Consider the following 17,391-nt stretch of genomic DNA (forward strand, 5'->3'; position numbering starts at 1 on the left):
CTACAGCAGGGGAACAGCTCAACTCTGACAAAGAGCAAAAGGAGCAACAACAAACAGCATCAGAAGTTTCTCCTCAGCCACATACCCTTCTATAATGCAACGGCTATGGACCCCAAACGGGGTCTACAGGCAGAGAAACAACTTTCCCAACACATCTGAGCACCAATGCCTCATGGCTGACATCTGTAGCCTCCCGGAACAAAACTTCCTTCTCAGCAGAGCAGTTGGGTATGCATCATCAGTGGTTGATCGGACGCCTGTTACTGCAGGAAGCCCCCATGCTGTATCCTACCCCAATAATCAAATCTGCCTCTCACCGGCTTGTGTGCTCTCTTCTATAAGCAGAGAAGTGTTAAGTGTTCATAACAGCTTGTTGTCCTTTCCTCCCCATGCAATCTGGGGAGTGTGGCTTTTGAGATAGCAATAGGCCGAGTGGTTGTTGGTTTTTCTGATGAAGATATGAGGTACCGAGGCAGGGAGGAGTAAATGCAACTGCAAGGAATTTTGTCTTGAGGGATGATGTACGAGAGAATGTTGCAATAGGGAAGAGTGCTTGGCATCTAAAGTGCTATGCCACTCACCTGATACCATCCTCGATGATCTTAGATCATCTTGGCGACTGTCCCAATGTTGGAACTTATTCTGCTGGCTTCCTTATCCACTTTCATCCATGGCTGTTTTGTTAGTGCTGATGCCCTCATTCTCCTGTCCTTGTGAGAGCTCATGGCTTATATCAACTGACTTTAGTCACCAGTCACTCTGACTCCAGCAGAAATACCGAACTAGAAAAAGGGTGCTTGGTAGTATGTTAAGATTTCATATAGCCTGACAGAATGTAAATTCTTCCACCTAATGAATTCAAGAGATCACATATGATATGATAAATTATAACAATCAAGATTCCAAAGATGAGGATTCACGTCCAACCTCTGTGTTTGGCTACATTTTGCTAGATAATGAGCAGGTAAAGGCACACACTCGTTTATTTGGGATACAAGAACCTTGACACTAAATACAAGCACATATCCAATCCAAAAATCGAACACTCTCAGTTCTTTGCGGAAAGATGCATCCCTTCCTTTCGGTATGCACACAGATTAAAATGGATGGAATACTACCCCTCCTCGATAGAGTGAGTGCCATAAAGAAGAATGTGTGCCCATCTCTTTTTTAAGCATGTTCCTCACATTGTCCATTCAAGAAGCTGCTGTGTCAGAATGTGAAGACACTGCCATTTGGTTTCTCATGGCAAGAAAGCTACCAGTCAAGAATATCAGTGAGGAAGCCCCAATTCACCAAGACAAGAGACAGCCTAATTCTCTTAAACCTCAAGCCCAACTTCAGCCCAAACAGGAATAGTTGTTTGGAATATGGTGAAAAATACCAGGCCCACTACATATTCTACAAGCCCTCAGATACTTTATTGTCTGGCTTGTTTCTGCATCGCATGAGCATTCAGGAATCAAACTATTAGGGTACTTAGTCACTTTCTATCTGGCTGTAAAATGAACAGTATAAATAGGCGATGTACCAAGAAAGGTAGAAAATTCAGTCACAAACAAAAACAGAAAATACTAGACAATCTCAGCAGATCTGACAGCATCTGTGAAGAGAAAAGGGAGCTAACGTTTTGAGCCTATTTACAGATACTAACAGACCTGAAGTATTTTCTGTTTTCATTTCGCATCCAGCACCCACAGTTAATTTGCTTTTATCTTCATATAAATTTCAATACTGTACTCCCGTTTTTTTTCCACAATGATTTTGAGTAAAATCACAGATCATTAACAAACATTTTGCTGAACTACATTTTCAAGTTGGTCTTTAAAATAATGCACAATTGAGACTTAAACAAGTTATTACTTGGCTATTTTGCTTGGAGTTGCTCATGTACAGACTGAATGAGATTGAGTGTGCTTCAACCAGATGCTGGTGGAGATCAAGTGAGATTGCATATGTGTAATTTGAAGGCCAACAATAAAAAGAGCCAGATACTTACACGGATAAGAACCTCATCATAAAGAGGAAGAAGAGCCAAGGTAAATCAAAGATGAAATTTCTCCTGAAGGTACATGTATAAACGGCCTACAAAGTTGGGGTCAATCGTATATAAACAATTGGGCCCAACTGCAGAGTTATGGTAACAATAGCTGAGGGAAAGAACACAAGCTCCAGGGGGGAAAAGTAAGCTCCACGCTCCAGAGACGCACAGCATCTGGAACAAAATGGCAGTGCAGACAGATGGAAAATACAGAAGACAACTTTATAGCTACCTTTCATTATTGAGGGAATTTTGAGTTTCCATGGTCTGCTATATTAGTAAATTACTTACACAGCTATCCATCCAAGAGGATCAGAAATACGTTTTTTTAAATACCAGAACCAAACTGAACGAAACAACAGCCTTGAAGTTATTTCTTTTGTTTGTCAGTTCTTTATGGGTCCATATTTCAGTCAATTAATGTGCTAAATTTCTTATTTGAACCAAAGACAAATAACATGCAATACACGATTATAAATGCTTATCGTACCAGCCTCCCCGGACAGGCGCCGGAATGTGGCGACTAGGGGCTTTTCACAGTAACTTCATTGAAGCGTACTCGTGACAATAAGCGATTTTCATTTTTCATTTCATCTTGATGCATGAATAAATAATTTCACAAAATATCAATATTTACTGTTTGCTTCATTTAATCATGCAGATGTCTTCACTTCTTTAAAGCTAAAATCGAATAGCCTCCAAAGATCAGCTCATAGATTGTGATCTGCGAATAACTGCACCCATCGTTTTAAATAAAGGCAGCATGCCATGTTTACGCTGAACGTTAATTTGCATGATTTCTGCAAGCTGTCAGTGCTAGTGCAGTTTTTTGACTGTTCACATGAACCGGGTGTCCAAAATTGCTGAGATCTCAACTATTTACAAGCTATATTAATGACTTTCATGAAGAGTATTGCAGCCAAGCTTGCTGATAATAGGAAAACAAGCTGAGAGAATACAAAGAATTTGTAATGTGATATCGATGGGTTAAATTCAGCAGATGGAGTACAATGCTTACATTGAAATGTCAAGGCTGCTGGAGAGGTCCAGCACCAACACAGCACAGGGCTTTGCCACAGCATGTTTGTGGATTCAACAATAATGCATCAACAATGGTTGATTGACTCAGCTTCCAGAAAACCTGAGTCAATGACTCAATGCTGTAAGGGAAGCTCAGGGTGCTCTCATTTCAATTGATTTTGGAGCCATGCAAAGACGGATGTCACTTTGGCTGCAGGTAACAGTATTTAAAGGAACTTTCAGGGTATTGCAACAGTCCAGCAATCTGCCCTCCAACAGATTACTAGGATTGTTCAGGCACCATACAAGGGGATTGGCAGCAGTCCCATGGAGCACGAACCTGCTAACCTCTCTCAGGAAGACAGCACTTATTTGATGTTTCCAATCAGATAGCCAACGACCCTGTAGACTACTGCTGTCTAGGTCAAAACGGTGCAGTTTGAAGTCAGATCGCCTTAGCCCAGAGTCACTAAAGGTGGTCCATCAAGGCCACCTTGCAATCTCCACTACTGAAAGTGCACAGACCTCCAGTAGCCACTGGAGTAGCATTTCATAAGATGAGCAGGATGGGTAAAGCAAAGACACAATGAAGACAGGCACTAAGGGAATACACAAGGGTGAAGAGTTTATGGAAATGGCATGATGTGATTTATAGAAGTGTGTAATTTTATAAAGGATTTTATTTTTGCATTGTGGCCAATGTGATGTGTTGATCGGTTACAGGTAAGGAGTGTGGGACTGTTGGTAAAAAAGGAATTATAATTACAGCTGCTGGTTTAGCAGCCTTCCATCTCATGACAATGGTTTGCACATGGTGGTCACCTTTGTGTTAACTATCACCAGATGTGACTCAGGAGTCCCATTCTGGAATGGCAGTCTCTGCCACATTAGCTGCAGAGGAAGGCAATGGATTGAGACGGTGCAAAATTTACTCGTCTCTATTTTCTCTGGGGCCTCTCATATACCTGAGCTTCTTGTTTCTAGTCGCCTCTTCCAATATCCTTCCAAACAGTTAACCTGCAAGGATCTTGGGCCCTCTGAGCTCCAAACTGAAGCAGATGGCAGATTAGCATCTTGAGGATGTTTGACATGTGGTCAGCACTGCCCATCTGTGGGACACAACGGTCCCTCTCACCATTGGAGACAGCCCATTGCACCTGGTCTCTACACCAATTGAGTTGGGCTTACCACAGTCTCCTCTGTTGTGTCAACACTCGTCAGCGAAATTGGAGTGTTCTTTCTAGGGCGCAAGTCTGGGTAAAACATGGAGAGCCTGGGCTGCCATAAGATCAGGATCTCGATCTTAAGCTCCCCTGGTTGTGTCCAAAGGAAAGCAAACACTACATTTGACTAGGCTGCAGACGTTGCCGGCATGATGACATATTTAGACATCAATCCTTTGGGTTTCACTCCAGATTTTCTGCCCAACGTACTCGAACGGCAGTGGATCTACATGGCCATAGCTGGGAGTTTGATTGGCGGATGCCAGGCATGCCCACATGCCTGTAGGTCTGCAGAGTCCATGTCTGGGGCTCAAACCTCTTCCAAGTTACTGGTATTGCACTCAAATTAGTTGTTCACAGACAGCACAGGCAGAAAAGGGACTTTCCAGGATGCAGTCACTTTACTTCCTTTTACCACCAAAAATTCCGGCCAGCCCCACCAGAACAGTCCAGGCAGTGAAATTGTTCTGTTCAGCATGCCAATTTTCTTTTCTACACATTTCTTGTGGCAGCATGGCTCTCACCAAAAACATGCTGCGACCATGTGTGAGGGCTGTGAACCAGGAGCCATGCCATCAGTGTATAACTTTTGTTGCCAAATAGCCACCGTTTGATTTGTTGTGGTGGCCGAAGTACTTGGGTGCAGCAGACCGCCACAAAATGAAAGTATCATGAATGCTGCCATTGATCTAAATGATGCACATTCTGTGGTTAAGCATTAACTTGAGGAAGTGGAATCCCTTTTGGTCCTGATAGATAACACATTGGCATGCAGCACCTGCAAAGCCATGGGTATGCAAACTAAAGATACTGAAAATATCTCCACCTCCAACCTGGAAGAGGTCTGATACATAGCTAATACAGTCCTTGCCATGTGGTGCAGTAATGGCTAAAGTAGATGGCAGAAGTACCCATTAAAATAAACACCCTGTGAAGATATGGGCTCCTGCCAAGAACCCTTCTCGCTACCTTCGCTTCCTTCTTCTTATCCTGTTCTATTTGACCTTTGCTCTTTCGCCCAGTCCTACTCTATTCCAAGAGGAAACCCGAAGTCAGCAAGATGTCCTTGACTTGCTGCAATGTGGAGGAACACAATCTCATCTTCCGGTTAGGCATGCTACATCGAATTCAACAACTTCAGATGATCAGCTCTACCCCACCTCGACCCCTTTGTTTTCATCCCATTTCATTTTAACTGTCTTTTACCATTTCTTTCTTTCTTGTCTTTATGTGGGCAGCACGGTAGCACTAGTGGCTAGCACTGTGGCTTCGCAGCGCCAGAGTCCCAGGTTCGATTCCCCACTGGGTCACTGTCTGTACAGAGTCTGCACGTTCTCCCCGTGTCTGCGTGGGTTTCCTCTGGGTGCTCCGGTTTCCTCCCACAGTCCAGGTTAGGTGGATTGGCCATACTAAATAGCCCTTAGTGTCCAAAAATTTAAAAAGGTTAGGAGTTATTGGGTTACGGGGATAGGGTGGAAGTGAGGCCTTAATGTGGGTCGGTGCAGACTTGATGGACCGAATGGCCTCCTTCTGCACTGTATGTTCTATGTATATTCTATGTATCTTATCACCCTTTCCTTACCTTTTCTCCCCTTTGCTTTACCCTTCCCCCCACATCTACATCTGTCACAGTTTATACTCTGATGTTAGTTTCTCTTCTGTTTGGCCTTTCATACCTTTTGTTCCCTCTGGGGACTGCCATTAGCACTTTTTCCCCTTGGTTTCTGTTGCTATTAGCACTCTGTTCCCTTGGTGTCTGTGGCTATGACTCATCTTTCATGCTCTCCCTCCACAGTATAAATATTTCCCACTTTCTCTGTCTTTTAGCTTTGACAAAGGGTCACCTGGACTCAAAACGTTAGCTCTTTTCTCTCCCTACAGATGCTGCCAGACCTGCTGAGATTTTCCAGCATTTTCTCTTTGGTTTCAGATTCCAGCATCTGCAGTAATTTATCCAGATGTCCTTCATCACCTGCCATACAACCACCTGTATCTTGAAGCAGTAATGGTGAGAAGCAAGCATTTATAGAATTGTACCAACAGAGGGAAAAATAAAATCAGCCAACAACTAATTTACAAATAGCCGATAGCCCCTTTAAATAACACTGGGGTGGAATGCTCCTTGCTGCTGTATGTGAGAGCTTAAGATAAAGCATTGGTTGGAGTATTCCAAAATGGCAGTACTGTAATAGCATCAAATCAGCAATACATGCTCATTGGTGTCGTGAACAGTCTGCCCTGCATATCTCCAGCAAACATTAGCTGAAATCAAAGTCGAATGATGACCATGAAACTATTGTCGATTGCTATAAAACCCCAACTGGTTTACGAGGGGTTGGTTTAGCATAGTGGGCTAAACAGCTGGCTTGTAACACAGAACAATGCCAGCAGCGCGGGTTCAATTCCCGTACTGGCCTCTCCAAACAGGCTGCGGATCGTGGCAACTCGGGGCTTTGCACAGTAACGTCATTGAAGCCTACTTGTGACAATAAGATATTATTTTATTATTATTAGTGGTATTTAAGGAAGGAAATCTGCCACCGTTACATGACAGGCCTACACATCACTCCAGATCCAGAGCAGTGTGTTGACTCTTAAATGCTCCATCAAAGGCAATTCTAAATTATGGCTCAGCCGGCGATGCCCACATTTCATGAAATAATGTTTTAAAAAATATTGTCGCTAGCTATTTTTTTTGATGTGGAGATGCCAGCGTTGGACTGGGGTGAGCCCAGTAAGAAGTCTTACAACACCAGGTTAAAGTCCAACAGGTTTGTTACAAACACTAGCTTTCGGAGCGCTGCTCCTTCTTCAGGTTCATGAGAACCAGATTTACCTGAGGAAGGAGCAGTGCTCCAAAAGCTAGTGTTTGTAACAAACCTGTTGGACTTTAACCTGGTGTTGTAAGGCTTCGTTCTATTTTTTTTTGAATCAAGGAAGCTAATTAGAGGCCATGGTTCAGGACATCAATAAATTCAAAAACAATGGAAGCATAGATAGATATGGGATAGATCCAAGTTTCTAGGTATTAATTTCAGAAATTGAGTGACAGGTGCCACAATGGAATTGTTCAGTAGACTATTCTCGACAGCAATATAAAGTGTTTAAACAAAGAAGATTTTCATTTCCAATTCCAGAGCTACAAAAGTACTGAAATATAATTGCATACTGCACCTGACAGGTAAGACTCCTACACTACCCATCTGCTATGAAAGCTTATCTAATCGTGTATATATAAACTGATCTTACGCTAGCCTTTATGTTATGACAGGCAACATAACTAACTTAATATGTGCAATACATGAATTTTCGCCCAAATCATTCTATTGTATGTAAAAACAATCATAACTAATGCTGTTAAAATGTTAAATAAAATACTGTAGATGCTGAAATCTGAAACAAAAACAGAGAATACTGGAAAACGTCTGGCAGTATTTGTTGGGCGAGGAAACAGTTAGCATTTTGAGCCCGTTTGACTTCATCGGAACTAACATAGAGGAATAATGTGTTGGATATTATACTGTAGCCAGGGGAGATTGTAGCAAAGATGTAGCAAACATAAGAATAGAGACAGATGGCCTGGTTGGGTGGAGTGGGGAGGGGAGACAAAAAAATGTATGGGATATAAAAAAAAAAGAGTTGAGATGGAGGAGAAAGGTCACAATCTAAAGCTGTTGAACTCAACATAGTCTTGAGTCTGCAACATGCCTAATCGAAGATGAATTGCTGCTTCTCAAGCTGTAACACTGCAGCAGGACAAGGACAGACAAGTGGGTATGAGAGCAAATGGAAAGCAACAACAAGGTTGAGGTCACACTTGCAGGCTGAGTGAAGGTGCTCCATAAATCGGTCACCTAGTCTGTGTTCAGTCTCCTCAATGGAGAGGAGACCCGATTGGGGGCAGCGAATATAATAGATCAAATTGAAGGAGGTACATGTGAACGCCGCTTCACCTGAAAGGAGTGCTTGGGATCTTAAATGGTGAGGAGCGAGGAGGTAAAGGGGGAAGGTGTTGCATCTTTGGAGATTGCAAGGAAAGGGGAGTTGAGCGTGATGGATAAGTGGGCCTGTGTGTCACAGAGTGCGAGTGGTCCCTGCGGAATGCTGACGGGAGGAGGCGAGGGGAAGATGTGTTTTGCTGGAGTTGGCAGAAATGCTGGAGGATATCCTTTGAATGTGGAGGCTGGTGGGGTGGAAAATAAAATGCCGTCATCCTGCAGGGAGGGCAACTAATGAGAACAACCCCTAAACTATAAAGCAGTGATCAAAGCAGTTCAATTACAAACTGACCTGACAAGTAGTTCACATTCGGCCTTTTACCTATTGACTTTACAGAAGTGGACAAAAAATAAGCCTAAACAGCTGATTTAAAAAGCAAGCCTGAAGTTGATCAAGATCATTGCCAAATTTGACAGGTTCCTGTTTGTTAGTAACTCAAAAGAACTTGAATTTTCCAAGATATTTTAACCCATCACCCACTTGCTGATTGATATTTTCTCAACAGTTTGATGCAAATCTATTACAGTAATTAATAAATTATCTTTTATCACATGGATATAAATCTAAGTGGCACTGTTCCATATTAGTACTAAATTCAATGCTACCAATGTACAATGCATGTTTACTTCCATTATACTTGCTTTAAACTGTTGAAGTCAACTCAACTCAAGATGGTCAAGGCCCCTTCCTTTAAAATTGAACAATGTATTAAAACCTAATATATTGAACTGAAATACCTACCTGCTGTTATGAGATAAGAATCAGGTTCATTAACATCACACACAAAATTCTGAGGTGTTGCAGAAATCACTGTTCCAGCAGTCACAGGAGAAGTGGGTTTTGAAGCTGGACTGCTGGCAGGCGTGGTTATACCACCACTGTTAGGGGTGGGTGTAAGATTGCCGGTTTGAAGTTTGGTGGTTGGTACAGTCAATATTGTCATAGGGGTTGGATCCAAAGAGTTCCCAATTGAGATTCTGGTGCTTGGTTCAGTCAATATTGTCACAGTGATGGGATCTGAAAATGTCACAATTGGTGGGGGAGATGGCGTCAACGAGAGTGAAGTAGCAATCCAAACTGTCTCTGTAGATGATGGAAAAACATCTGGAAAAATATGTGAGGTTGAAGAGGAAGAATACAGCAGATCAACAGTGGAGCTTGGAGTAACCACAGCATCTGTGATGATAGCAACTGTGGAAGTTATAAAATCTGAACTGATTAGATTGCTGTTGTCTGAGAGACTTGATTCAAAAATGTATGGCATTAATGTTGGTTGTATTACTTCAATTGAAGACGATACTGACTCAAAAGAAGGCATCATTTCTAAAATACTATTGTAATAGACATTGACGACTGAAGATTCAAGAACTACTGCTAGGTTGGTTTGATTAGCAGATGCTGCCAGTATATTCAATGTGGTGGGTTCTGGTTTTAGAAATGAAGATCCCAGAGATGAAGTACTCAACAACTTCTCAAGAATCATTGTCTCAAACACAGCAAACGTGTTTAGCTGTGAATCAAATAAACCCAAGTATTCTGTTGGTAGAAAACTGCTTGCTTCTGTTGACATGCCACTTACCAATGAGGAAACCAAATCAAGAGAGGGTTTTGGGTTGCTGGTTTGGTCAAGGGATTCACTTGCTAAGAAATCTGGTAAAGGTGTAGTCACTGGTGAGGGATAACTTACATTTTCACTCCGAGGTAAAGTTGCTTTCAGATGCTCGCTAGTTTCGACGGATGGCAAGAAATCACTAACTTCAGGAGTCAATGCTGGAGTTTCAACCATCAGCAATGAAGGACTAACTACGCTAGTACCAAAAATAACCTCAAAAGATGAATACAATAGTTGATTTGAAGGATCAGTAGTTGCAGGACTGATGGTGTAGTACGATGAGTGTGTCGATGATTGTACAGACAAAGCTGCTAATGTTGATGATAACGTTGGAACTGGCCTTGCTGAAAAGTGGGTGTCATAGACTTCAGATTCTAGCATTTCAGAATCAAATGAATCAACGGCCAAACTGGATTCAAGAACAAATACAGTAGTTTTTGATACACTGAGTGTTGTAATTTCTGGATCATCGCCAGATCCAAAATCACTACCAAAAGCATGTGTGTGAAATATGCTAGATGGAGAAAATAAAGCCCTATTAGTAGAGGGGGATGCAAATAAATGAGTTGAAAGTACTGGCACATAAAACTCAGTCAATGTCACTCCATTAGTTACTGAATTACTGTCAGATAAAGCGGCATCAGCAGATATCAACAGTTGAGGTAAATCAGATCTTGAATTGATTTCTGAAACAAGTTCTGATGTTAAAGCATTATGAATTGAAGTTTCAACATGATCAACAGAAAATTCTCCAGTGATTTCAAACTTTTCTCTGCTACTTGGAATTGAAGTTGGAAAAATCTCATTGCCCACAGTAAGATCTTCCATATCATGAGGAAAGATGGTCTCTGTTCTGGAAGATTTATTGCCAATGTAACTCAGCAGCACTGTTTCACTGTTCTTCACAATGTCCAAATCTGCCATTATTGCACTTTTGGTAGGATGCCATGTATATTGGTTACTGACTGCAACTGAAGAGAATCGTGGACTTACAGGCTCAGATTGCTGTTTGCTTGATGCTAGAATAGGTATGCTAGACACTGTCAAAAATGATAATGGATAAACCAAGATGGAACTTGAAAGAAATGCTGATGTGATAGGGGGTTCTGATGATTGGCTGATAGCACTGTTACTCAGAAAACTAACTGGAATCACTGATGTGGGTGCAATTAAATGCAGTGATATGGTTGTTTGGTATTCTTCAGTCACCATTGTAGCTAATTCTGATAAAGGGGTAACTTCTAGGTTACGAATAGTTGAAGATTCCCAGTTCTCAGATAGAACAACTTTCGCTGACCAAATGAGGTCTTTTATTTGTGCTGTGACCTCATCAGAGCTTAGATGAATTATTTCTTTTGGGTTCAAACTTGACTGCGAAGCAGATTCCACAGAGATGCTGGTTATTAAGGTTCCCCCATCCTGCTTCATTAAGGCAGTATCCACAGTCTCAGTTAGTCCCAAACTTGGCTCAAGTATTGTGCCTGATAATAATGCATCGTCAGAAAAGTCTTCATCTGCAAGAGAACAAAAAACACCTATTAAACATTGCTCTGCTGAATTTCATTGCAATATGAAACATACCAACATGCAAAACATATTGTGTGGATTTTGGAACCAAATTGTTCCAATACCAAAATGTGCTAATAAGTCTTGGGTAGCTTAATGCAAACATGCATTCCCTCATTGCATGGAGTGAGGAATGAAAATAACAACATTAAATAATGCAAAACATCTGTAAACACAAGCAGTTCTTAAGTTCCAAACACAAATTGAAGGAATTGAATATTTTTAAATTAGGCAACGTTTTATTTTGACAGTCCAGCCAAAAGCTTTCCTCATTTCAAACAAGCTCTTTAGAGGGTAGCAATTGCAAAAATGCAGACCTACAGTTCAAGAGAAAAATCCAAACATGATCCAAGTGTCACAATTAGGTTGCAGATGTTATGCTCCTTTGTAGAGAAGCTCTCCCTCTAATTAACCTTTGACCCATCCAATACCACTGATCTTAACTTATTCACTTTGCGAATTGTCTCACTTGGTCTTCTTACTACAAATAGAAGTTTCAGAGTCTTCATTGCCTTCCCCTTTATAATGATATTGCTATATGCTACACAAGAGAAACATTTACAAACACAAAGAGAAACTTTTCAATAATCGGACAACTGATCAGCGCTGAATGAACCCACTTGGTGGGGCTTCTGGTAACTCAGTAATCATGGAATTGAACAAGCAATGAAGAAATAAAAAACAATGTGCATTTATATAGTGATTTTAATATATTACGAACAAAAACACTGCAATGGAGTGTTATTAAACAGTTTAACAGTAAGCCACAAAAGAAGATGATGGCCTGGATTTTGCAGTCAACTGAGAAGTACTGGCTAATGTGGTCAATGAGAAATGTGAACTTATGTTTAGATATCTTGCTGACTGCAGTGAAAATTCCAATTTCTTGTACAGACTTGTCCACTAAGGACAGAGTCAGTGTCAGTGTTGCAGCAAGACACATTCCCAGTCAAGATAGGCCCCCTAATTTAATCACAAGCTGAAGACACACTCCTTGAGATCAGTCTTCAGCTTAGATGCAGGTCAACGGATTTTAGATGTTTAAATATCTGGAAACACTTCAACAAACATTAATTTCCCTGTGACTGCCCCTTAGAGGCAAACAATGTCACCATAAAATGAATTCAGACCCTATCTCAGACAAAGCTCACTCCCTCTTTCCCTTATTTTATAACTGCAATGATTCAGGAGCTTCTTCCCCACCCCACCATCCTTCAAACACGTATAGAGAATAGATGAGCCAAAACTAGGTTTCATGATCTTCTTTACAATATTAACACCAAGTACTGTCAAATGGGGCAGCACAGTAGCACAGTGGTTAGCACAGTTGATTCACAACTTCAGGGTCCCAGGTAAGATTCCCAGCTTGGGTCACTGTCTGTGCGGAGTCTGCACGATCTCCCTGTGTCTGCGTGGGTTTCCTCCCACAGTCCAAAGATGTACAGGTCAGGGGGATTGGCCATGATAAATTGTCCTTAGTTTCCAAAAAGGTTAGGTGGGGTTACTGGGTTAGGGTGGAGGCAAGGGGCGCGATTCTCCGCTGCCCACGACGGGTCGGAGAATAGCGGGAGGGCGACCCCGACATTTTTCACGCTCTCCCACTATTCTCCCCTCTTCTCTTCCCCTCCCCCCCCCCCCCCCCCCCCCCCCACGGCCACCCCACGACACGAATTGCTGCTCACCGTTTTTTACGGCGAACAGCGATTCTCCCCAGGCCGAGTGCCCAGGCCTTTACGACCGTTTTTACGGCAGCAAACACACCTGCTTGTTGCCGTCGTAAAAACGGCTGCAACATGCCCGTTCTGGGCACCCAGGGCCCCGATTGGCACGGCAGTACCACGGCCGTGCCAAGGGGGGCATGGACCCGCGATCGGTGCCCACCGATCGTGGGCAGTGCATCCGTAATCCGCGCATGCGCGACTGATGTCATCGTGCGCGTCAGCCGGCGTGACGCTTGGCGCGCGGACTTAGCGACGGTCGCTAAGCCAGCGATGCCGTGCTTCACGGGGCCCCACTGCTAGCCCCGCCCGGGGGGGGAGAATCGGGTCCCGGGAGAGGGCCCGGAGGCTGCCGTGAAACACGGCCAGTTTCACGGCAGCCTTTACGACTCGCCGCATTTGCGGAGAATCGCGCGCATGGGCTTTTGGCTGCTCTTTCCAAGAGCCGGTTCAGACTCGATGGGCCGAACAGCCTCTTTTTGCAGTGCAAATTCTATGATTCTATGAATCCTTCAATTTGGGATTGGTCCGAGAATTAATCGTCTAACTTGGATGTTTTGTTCTCAAATAAGTAAACCAAGTGACCATTCAGTCTGACATAATGCCTGGAGGGGCTGGTTTAGCTCACTCAGCTAAATCGCTGGCTTTTAAAGCAGACCAAGCAGGCCAGCAGCACGGTTCGATTCCCGTACCAGCCTCCCCGGACAGGCGCCGGAATGTGGCGACTAGGGGCTTTTCACAGTAACTTCATTGAAGCCTACTCGTGACAATAAGCGATTTTCATTTTTCATTTATACATAGCATACAAAGAATGCTTCAGTCACTGGCTAAACTGAGCAAGGAGTTTCTGCAGTTATATCTCCAATGCAACATGAACCAATAAACCAATAATCCTTTTTTCTCGCTGAAAATGGAAATGGTTTCTGAGAAATCAATTCTCCTGCCTTCAGTTGAATACCACTGTAATCAAATCTTGGGATTTTATCATTGGCATTTGACACTAACTTGCTTTAAACAAAATGTCAACCACTTTTCTATTTCTTGGTACCTGAGTCTTTGTGATGAAATAAAATAGCGGTACAGAAAGAATTAAGTTTATATATCAAATGTGTTTGGTTATTTTAACCACAGGCCTGGCATCAGCCTTTCAAATTATTCCTTCAATTTGTGTCTTCGCATTTTACCACAAAATGCAGGGGGGGGAAATTGAGCTCTTTCGCAGAAGATTTATTGATTTTGTTAATATTGTATTTTAATAGTTATCAAGAATGAAAAATCTAATTGATACATTTGTTGAAAGCGCATGTTCATCATGTACGAGGTAAGCTATAGAGCAGTTCATCACCTAGTGTAGGGCTCGGCTGGGCAATGGACAAAAGAGTTGTGCAATGCTGTATAATTAAGACAGAATCCTTCAGGAGGTTGTTTGTAACAAACCACATAGGTCGAAATGCCCCAAATATGTTTTAAGGACCGAGAGATGGTTGCCCTGATGTTCAACAATAATTTGATGTTTTACTAAATTTGGTACATTGTGAACATTGCGGAGAAGTGACATGCAGTTTGATTTTTCTTCTTTTTTTTTTAAAAAAGTATTTTTATTAAGGTTTTGCAGAATTTTTCAGAATAAAATAGTAATAATAATAACAAATCAAACTAGAGTGAATATTAACATAGTGTAAAAAGAAAATATACAATAACAATTAAATAGATATTACCCACGCGACCCAGACTTCCCACACCGTCCCAATGAAGCACTCCCACCCCACCCCACGGATTGTTGCTGCTGCTGACATTTTAATCTTCCGTGGCTTTAATCAACTTAGAACAGTGCCTGCCTGCAACTGAACCAATGCTGAGAACTGCCTGCAGGTCGACTGCTCTTTATACCTCCATTCAAGGGGGAGGAGCCATGGGCAGAGCCCATACATGCCCCAACATGTTCCCGTATGGATAATGCCATACAATGGCCCATAGGACAAGCCCACAAGGGCAACAGTATAGCACAGCTACAAATATACAAATACAAGTGCGACAGCACAGATACAAATACACTGGTGGATTATTAGTATAATACATTCACCACACTTGGGCAGGAGCTGCCTTGTGTGTGACCATTTACTCCATGGTCCACACCGGACGTACAGTTTGATTATTCATAAATACACTGTACTCTACTCCAAGTATCAGTTCATATTCAGCAATGGTTGTACGTCATTGATGTAACAAGATGCAACATGAAGGATCAATATTTAGACTCCAGCATAAACCCAACATCTTCTAACAGCCAATCCACTCCCCGGCTCACTTTATGCCTATTATTAGCTCTCATTTAAAGAGCAAATCCAGCATTACTTGTGGCCATGTCAGTAAGATTATTCCAGTGAAGGTGTCTGCCGCTTTGAGAGAGTGGCTCATCAATACCATCAGTGGAAGTTTAAGAACTCACTGATGCATAATACAACTTGCTGCTTTTAGTAAGTGTGTGTATGCTGGACATCACAATGCCATTCTGACACTAGATATCGATGAATGTCTCAATGTTCGGCACTGCTGGGGCTCTAAACTCCAAGCCGTTAAAGATAAGTGACAAGCTACTTTAATGAAGAGTCCTGAAGGAGGAGAGAGGCAATGGGATTTTGGGGTGGAAAACTCCACAGAGCCCGGTCCTAGGTAGTTTAAGGTATGGTGAAATGAAGAGAAGGCATTATTAATCTGGATAATTTATGGGCTAACCACAGGAAGATAACCATGAAATTTGCAGATGGTCGGATAAAGACAATTGGTTCTTGAAGTATTTCAGTGATATGTACCTTACAATTCTACAGTATAGGTTCGACTGTTAATGAACTTGGGACAACTAGAGATGGACAATGATTCTGTCTTGCCAATGCCATCCACTTTCTAAAAATAAATAAAAGTAAACTTAAGGACCTGTTTACTTTGATGGGTGGAAGTGCCAGGCTAAATGTTAGGATTGGCAAGAAATATCAAGGATGAATGAAAAACAAGGATGAATGAATGAGTACAGTGTGCTTTAAACAACATAAAATTGCAAATTGGCTTTATGTATGAGCTGAGGAGTTTACTGATTAATTGCTCAAAGGTTCCCAGCGAGATTGCCTTACTGCTTGTGAAATTCTATATTTTTCACGTAACCCAATACTATTATTCGAATGTCTTTAATGTTTTACAAAAACAATCTGAAGTAATCCTGTCCAAAAATATCTCCCATTTTTTTCAGCGTGAAAAATATTTGGGTGATTAAGAAGTGGGGAAACCTTTCCTTAGTCTTTGATGTCTCCTTTTATTTTCTTGAAATTTTTCTCCCTTATTCCTCCACTCGTCAAACCTTATGCTGGGCTACGGTTCCAGAGTAACTGTAGCTCTAAATTACTAGCCAACAATAATTAAGTTACCCTCAAGTAGTTTAACCAAGGAGGCATTCTTTACCTGTGCCTTTTTTATTTAAATTTAGCGGGTTTTTTTTCTCAATGAAGGGAAAATTTAGCATGGCCGATCCACCTACCCTGCACATCTTTGGGATGTGGGGGTGAGATCCATGCAGACACGGGGAGAATATGCAAACTCCATGCGGACAGTGACCAAACCAGGGTCCTCGGTGACGTGAGGCAGCAGTGCTAACCACTGTGCCCCTCTACCTTGACATTAAAGTAGACACATGTACACCTCTGGTACATTTTCCAGCTGGACCACTAGCAAAAAATCCAGCTAACATTTTCTCCCTTCCTCACCCAGCAATTCTGTGTTGCCAGTAGAATTCAATTGCTGTTCTGTTGGGATTGGTAAATAGAGACGCGCATACAAACTGGCACCTTGGTCTATGTTGTTTAGTTACTCACTGAATTAACTTCCTGAACTTTTACGGTAGACTACCTTACTTTTAGAATCCATAGAATGCCAACAGTGCATAAGGAGGCCATTTGGCCCATCGAGCCTGCACTGATCCTCTGAAAGAGCTCCATAACATAGAGCCACTCCTCCACCCTATCCCATAACCCCCACCTAACCTTTGGACACTAAAGGGCAACTTAGCATGGTCAATCGACCTAATCTGCACACCATTGGACTGTAGGAGGAAACCAGAGTATCCAGGGAAACTCACAGACACTGGGAGAACGTACAAAGTCTGCACAGACAGTCACCCAAGGCTGGAAATGAATCGGGGTCCCTGGTGCTGTGCAGCAGCAG

At 42.3% G+C, this 17,391-nt stretch overlaps 1 protein-coding gene across 3 annotated transcripts in view; it reads right to left on the reverse strand.

The window, feature by feature from the left end:
- Positions 1-17,391, reverse strand: part of LOC119954950 (UPF0606 protein KIAA1549-like) — a 323,510-nt gene that overhangs the window by 172,699 nt on the left and 133,420 nt on the right. For all 3 annotated transcript variants that reach the window (XM_038780692.1, XM_038780693.1, XM_038780694.1), the window contains exon 2: positions 9,025-11,409. In XM_038780692.1, the coding sequence (XP_038636620.1) occupies positions 9,025-11,409 (2,385 nt within the window). The remainder of the gene's footprint in view (positions 1-9,024; positions 11,410-17,391) is intronic.

Source organism: Scyliorhinus canicula, chromosome 20 (assembly GCF_902713615.1).
Source record: "Scyliorhinus canicula chromosome 20, sScyCan1.1, whole genome shotgun sequence".
In the NCBI taxonomy this organism is placed as follows: domain Eukaryota; kingdom Metazoa; phylum Chordata; class Chondrichthyes; order Carcharhiniformes; family Scyliorhinidae; genus Scyliorhinus; species Scyliorhinus canicula.